At 49.9% G+C, this 6,788-nt stretch overlaps 1 protein-coding gene across 1 annotated transcript; it reads left to right on the top strand.

Annotated features, from left to right (window-relative positions):
- The first annotated feature begins 256 nt into the window (after positions 1 to 256).
- Positions 257 to 4,587, top strand: LOC117006776 (arylacetamide deacetylase-like 4). Its single transcript, XM_033079374.1, has 4 exons — positions 257 to 418; positions 2,292 to 2,508; positions 2,699 to 2,762; positions 3,411 to 4,587. Exons 1-4 carry the CDS (start codon positions 257 to 259, stop codon positions 4,183 to 4,185), a joined length of 1,218 nt encoding a protein of 405 aa, XP_032935265.1. The 3' UTR covers positions 4,186 to 4,587.
- The last annotated feature ends 2,201 nt before the right edge of the window (positions 4,588 to 6,788 follow it).

A 6,788-nucleotide genomic window follows, 5' to 3' on the forward strand; every position in this document is an offset into this window, starting at 1 on the left:
GCAGGCAGAGAACCGCGGCAGCGCGGGAGGCGGCGCCGGGCCCGTCCGTTCCCCGGTACCGCGCGCAGGTCACGCCGGGGCCTCCTTGAACCAAGATTACCCGGCCGGCGCCTCCGGCCGCTCCGCGCGGCTCCCCCCCGGCCGCCCGCACCATGACCCCTGCGCCGGCTTTGCGGAGCGGCCGCACTCGGCCCGTGACGGGGCCGCGGCTCTGCCGAGCGCTGCTGGGGGAGCCCCGCCGGGCCGCGGCCGGGCCATGGCGCTGCTGCCCGCGCTGCTGCTGCTGCTCCTGCCCCTGGCGGCGCTGGCGGCGGCCGCGGTGCTGCTCGGCCTGCCCGGCTACGACATCCCGCCCGGGGTGAACCAGCCGGCCAAGCTGCGCCTGGTGCTGACCGTGCTGCTCGGCACCGCCGCGCTGGTGAGTGCGGGGGGACCCGCGGGCTGGGGGGACACAGCGCTGTGCGAACGCGGGGAGCGGGGCGGGAGCGGCGCGTCCCCGCTGTGCCCGTGGGATGCTGGCGGTGCCGCATCGCGGGGAGGGCATGCGGGAGCAGCCGCGAATCTGCCACGGGGTCCGGACACTGCAAGGGCACCCCCGATCCGGACACTGCCCCGATATCCCCTGGTCAGGGATGCTGTCCCGGCTGCCGGCCCAAACAGCGTCCCGAGCATCCCCCGGTGGAGGATGCTGCCTGGGCCCCCGGTCCCAACAGTGTCCCGAGCATCCCCCGGTGGAGGATGCTGTTCCGACCCCCGGCCCAAACAGTGTCCCGAGCATCCCCGGTGGAGGATGCTGTCCCCGCCGCCCCAGTGTCCCGAGCATCCCCCGGTGGAGGATGCTGTCCCTGCCGCCCCAGTGTCCCGAGCATCCCCTCGATGGAGGATGCTGTCCCCGCCGCCCCAGTGTCCCGGGCATCCCCGGGTGGAGGATGCTGTCCCCGCCGCCCCAGTGTCCCGGGCATCCCCCGGTGGAGGATGCTGTCCCTGCCGCCCCAGTGTCCCGAGCATCCCCTCGATGTAGGATGCTGTCCCGACCCCCGCCCCAGTGTCCCGGGCATCCCCCGGTGGAGGATGCTGTCCCTGCCGCCCCAGTGTCCCGAGCATCCCCTCGATGGAGGATGCTGTCCCGGACACGCAGGTGCGGACACTGTCCCGGTCCCCCTGGCAGTGCTGCGGGGAGCAGTGCCCCTGTGCCAGGCAAACCCCTGTCCCGGGTCAGGAACGTGCTGGGACGTGTTAGCGGAGATTGCGACCGGCTCGGTGGGCGCCTCGAAATCGGGGCAGGGCTGGTGTTCTGCCTGATAACTGCCCGCACCTTCAGGCGAATCACCTTGCACAAGGAAAGCTGCAGCCCTTCCGCTGCTCCTGCCGCGGCTGACATTTATGGCACACAATCCGGTTAGGGCTGCTTTACTTAATCCCTGGACTCCCTGTGGATGCGTTGCATAAACAGCATTAGAGCCCTCCTCAGCTCTGCCTGTTACTTGCTGTCTTTGAATTTCTTAAAATCTTCGGTTTTGTCACTCTTTGAGCCCCAAACACCACCCCTGCTATCACAGACTTTGTTTTCATCCACACAGATTCTTAAACCATTTACATCCTCTTTAAATTAAATTTACTGACAACACTGCCCAGCAATCCTGACCCCCCCTAGCAGGTGACAAGACAGATTCACTGGGCATTAAAAAGAGGGATCTTGTTCAGCCAGTGAATGGTAACTGTTTGAAACTGCTTCTTTTTTTGTTCACTTACTACATCAGGTTTATATTCTAGCTTGGAAGAGCATGGGGAAAGGAAGCAACTTCATTTTGATCTGTTGTGCAAATAAAAAGCAGTAACTAACTTGCACAACACAGCTCGGCACTTTAGATTGGCAAATTCACTGAGTTTTATGGTCTAATTAATGAATAGTGGTTTCAGCAATGAAGAACTGTTTCTACATATGGTATTTCATTGTTGTTATCAAGTATGAATGAAAAAAGAATGAGCACAAATGTGTGAAGGACAATGCTGATGATTAAAATGTGTACTCCAAGATAACCAGTTTGGTTGAGCTTAATAAAATTTTGGATGTGACATTACAATGACATTGGATTTGAGTAGTACAAATAAATTTTTCTACAGGCTGCAGGATGTGAGAACTTGGGAAAATTTTTTCATTTCCAAATCAGAACTCTGTGTTTCTTTAAAATTTCCCCCAAATAAGTTTGATGTAAATACAATGCAGAGATTTTATACCCTGGCTAACTCCAGACTTTTAAAGATGCCCTAATGTCTTTTACCTTTAACAGGGAAGGATTTTGGAGAAGACTGGACTTTGCAGCCAAATCACTTTTGGCCGATACGTGCGACAGGGACGGAAACTAGGGTTGGATCCAAAGCTCTTTATCCAGGATCTGCAGTTTAACAAAGTACCTGTGAGGGTTTATCAGCCTAAAGCTACCTCGGATGGGCCAAGGAGAGGCATCCTCTTCTTCCATGGAGGAGGCTGGGTATTCGGGAGCCTTGGTAAGAAACTTCCTGGAGGAACTGTGGGGTGTAGAAAGAATATTCTCATCTTGTTAGAAGATTGCAGTAAGATGTGGTTTCAGCGTGTGATTTGGGATGAAGTCTGAAGCCTTTCTGGAATGGACATTCCTTAGGCTGTCTCAAAGCTGAGGGCAGTAGCAAAGCACTAACAATAATATTTCTTTGGCAGATACCTATGAAAAGGTGTGTCGCTACCTCTCCAGGGAGAGTGACTCGGTAGTTGTGTCTGTGCAGTAAGTGAACACTACCCAGTTCTGTAGTTGGGAGATATTTTTGCTGTGGGACCACAGCAGAGCTGTGCTGCTGTTGGAGATGTTCTTTTTTGGCACAGGAATTTCTATGGGATTCAGTGAAGTCCATAAAGAGAAAAATAGTGATAACGGAGATTTCGCAGCCCTTAAATGCTCATGCCTAGAGATACTCTGAAAAGATACAAATGGAAATATTTGGCACATTAAGGAAGTCTGTAAAAGCCAATGAAAAAAGTCTTCCTTGTGCTGAACATATGGACATGTAATAAAATGTTCCAAGCAGTTGGGAACTATGGGAAAAGAGAATAATCCCACTGAAATGCTCCCATTTTATACATAGGAAGCAGAGGCACAAAATTATTAAATAACCTTGTCAGGAGTACAGAGGGAGTTTTCACCATCACTAAGAACTGTACAATTCCTTGTTCAGATCATTAATCAGAGGCAACCCTACTTCAGTGAGTCCTTGTGACTGAACACACCATTTGCAGCTTATCTGCAATCCCAAATGGAGGAGCAGACCCTAACCTAGAGCCAAACCACCCCAAAAATGACAGGGCAGAGGAACAGCATGTGAGACCATTTCCATGTTACCACTACTGACATTTGCTTGCTGTGTGTGTGCCCCAGGTACCGTTTAGCCCCTGAGCACAAATACCCCGCTGCGTACGAGGACTGTCTGAACGCCACCCTGCACTTCCTGCAGCACCTGCAGCACTACGGCGTGGATCCTGCCCGTGTCACTGTCTGTGGGGACAGTGCTGGGGGCAACCTGGCAGCTGCTGTGAGCCAGACCCTGGCAGGCAGCTCAGACCTCCCCAGACTGCGTGCTCAGATCCTCATCTACCCAGGCCTTCAGGCCCTGGACTTCAATTTACCATCGTACCAGCAAAACCGGGGAGTCCCTCTGCTGTTCCGGGAACGCGCTGCTTTCTTTGCTTTGCTGTACCTCAATGGGGATGCACTGCACATGAAAGAGGTCCTGGAGGGCTCTCATATTCCTCCAGACATGAGGCTGAAGTATAGGAAGTGGGTGAGTCCAGACAACATCCCCGAGGAATTTAAGGTCAGAGGTGTGAAGCCACTTAGGCCCACTGATTTTATAGCTGAAGTTTATGAGACAGTGAAGAGATTCTGTGAGCCCAACCTGTGCCCACTGCTGGCTGAAGACTCTGTCGTTCACCAGCTGCCAGAATCTTTCATCCTGACCTGCGAGTACGACGTGCTGCGGGACGATGGCTTGTTGTACAAGAAGAGGCTGGAGGACAACGGGGTTCCAGTGACCTGGTACCACCTCAAGGATGGATTCCATGGAATCATAAGCCTTTATGATTATTGTGGCTTCTCATTTCCATCTGGGAAAAGAGGATTGGACAGTGTTGTTAACTTCTTAAAAAGCTTATAGTAAACATCTTAGATTCCATGAGTCTGTTCATGCCTCAACCTAGGAAAATATCTTTTCAGGATATTTAATATCAGGTTATGGTTAGATGAATCAGGGGCAGCCATTGACAATGATAAACAAGGCTCATCAGAACCTCATTCCAGCTGTTAGTTGGAACATGGAATATGCAAACCTTACACAAGCTTGTACCATGCTGCAAGCCCTTATCTTTAGCTCTGTTAGCAAAGAACAGTTCTTTGACTGGACATCCTGGTTTGTTCCAGTTGCTTAAAATAAATCTGTGTGGAGAGAAGCTGTGTGTTAGCAGGTATGTGTGGTGTGAGAATAAAACCCAGCTGATGTTAGTGTGTTATAAGCCACTGACAATAAAATAATAAAAATGATGACAGTGAGTAAATGTGATGCAGTGTCAAATATTGTCTCTGTCACTGTGGGCACAACAAACAAATGGTCCCATGGCCAACATCACCAACATTTCCCAGCACACAGACAGGACTGGAGCCCCTTTCTGTCCCAGTTTTAGCACTGGACTAATGTTTCACTCACATAACTTGAAGGACAGTTCCATCAACCAGGGAGGGGAGTGCTGGTGGGACAAACAAATATGATGGCATCACAAAAAGGTGGGCAGGATTGGTGGAAAATGAGACCCAAATACTCTATTACAGCTCTCCTTGTAACCTGACTGGAGAAGAGGACAAGGGAAAGATCAGGGGAGAAAGAAGGGGAGGATCAGGAAGGTGAGGACAGGGGCAGAGCAGGTCAGAGCCTGTGCTGTGGGGGCTGTACAGGGCTGTAGCTGTCAGCTGGAGTCCAGCCTCAGCTCACAAGAGTGATAAGAGGGAGAAGGATAAGCATTTTTCTTGGCCTCATTGTGTTTATGACCTGCCCTTCCTCTCCTTGAGCCAGGGCAGAAGCAATGCCCGAGCACAGGTTGCATTGAGGGGTTTTCATGTGGATATTATACTGGATATTATATTGGCCAGTTAAAAATGGCACTTAGGGCAATCACTTGAGGCTGCTGTACCACTTAAACCCAACTATACAGCAATACAGACAATAATATTTACCAAAACCATGCAAGAGAGACTTCACTAATCCTTCCAGAATTTAATACTTATTATGACTTGGAAGATCTTTAATGATCTGCATATTGGTCTCATTTGCTTGTAGAAACACAAACATCTTTGCTATCAAAGCTGCTAAATAGATTTCATATCCTGCTTAAAAACTCAGCAAAATTTTGTCATTAGACTTTTAACTTTGTCAGAACATGCCAGTTAAGTTCAATATTAGAGCTATTCAAGCAGATCCTTCTGACTCTGCTAAAATTGCTTCCTTTAGATTTTTTTTTTTTTCCTGGAACCAAATGCCAGACTGTGTTGCAGTCTGCTGCAGCAGGAATAGAACAAAGAGGGGAGAGAAATGGCTCATTCATCCTTATCAGAGGCTAGTTCCCATGGCAGGTGAAGATATTTAAGCAAATTAACCAAAGCACAGATAAATTTTCAAATGCAATACAGTTTATTTTTTTTACACTAAGGAACCAATCCAAAATTTTACAGTGGCTGAGGTGAAGAACATGGACTACTTCCCAAAAAATGCACTTGTGTAGATGGAGAAAGGAGCACTGGGACAGAGCTGCTGTGATTCCTGGGCTGCCTCAGCAATGCTGAGTGTTGTGCATCTCACTTTTATAAACTCAGCAGCATCTCATACAGAACAGCCTTTTCTGCTTCCCAGCTCACAGAGCAAACACTGAGGAGAACCATGATGGGGAAATTTGAGGTAAGGAGCAAAAAATTCCATTGTGGGGCCAGCATTGCAGGCAGTGATGATCTGTGACTAATACTTAAATCCTATTTTATATATCCTTAAACAACTGTATGTGTAAAGGGAGGCACTGTAGCTCTGTGTGGCCATTCTAAGGCCCCAGAGCTCCCCTGGAGTTTGGATTCCAGTGGGAATCCTTCCTGAGGCAGGCAACCAGCACACACTGCTGGGGACTCCCTGGATGTTTCCCAGTCTGTGCCTTGGGGGTGACCAGGGTGAAGAAAACCAGCGTGTTACTCCCACCTGGGACTGGGTATTGTGTCTTCAGGGCATTCCCTAGGCTCTAATAGCAGCTTGCTGCTAAAATAGGATTATTTTAATCAGCACACCTCCAATTCATACAAACAAACTGCACTTAAATAAGGCCCAGCTCTTTTACAATACTTCTCCCCACAAGCATCATCCACTAGAACATCCCTTCCACCAAGGAGCCTCTCCAGCCCCAAGTGTTGTTGTCATTCTCTAGACAGGCAGCTGGAAGGTTGGATGTGCAATGCTGCTGCACAAAACCCTTAAGCAGCAATCAGCTTTTCATTTTCAGCCTTCTTAAATGTGCCTGCAAATCCGTGATGCAAGTGTTGAAATCAGCCTGATCAGCTCTCATGACACACAGATGCAATTGCTTAAGTTAAGTGGGAATTCACTTGAAATGCAAATGCCCTTATTTTCAGGGATTAAATTATAATTACCACAAAGACTGACAAAGGTGTGTGTGGCAGAAATACAGTCTGACTCAAAGCCACACTGAGCACTCTGAATGCCCAACAGCA

The sequence above is a fragment of the Catharus ustulatus genome, chromosome 24 (genome assembly GCF_009819885.2).
Source record: "Catharus ustulatus isolate bCatUst1 chromosome 24, bCatUst1.pri.v2, whole genome shotgun sequence".
Taxonomy (NCBI): Eukaryota; Metazoa; Chordata; class Aves; order Passeriformes; family Turdidae; genus Catharus; species Catharus ustulatus.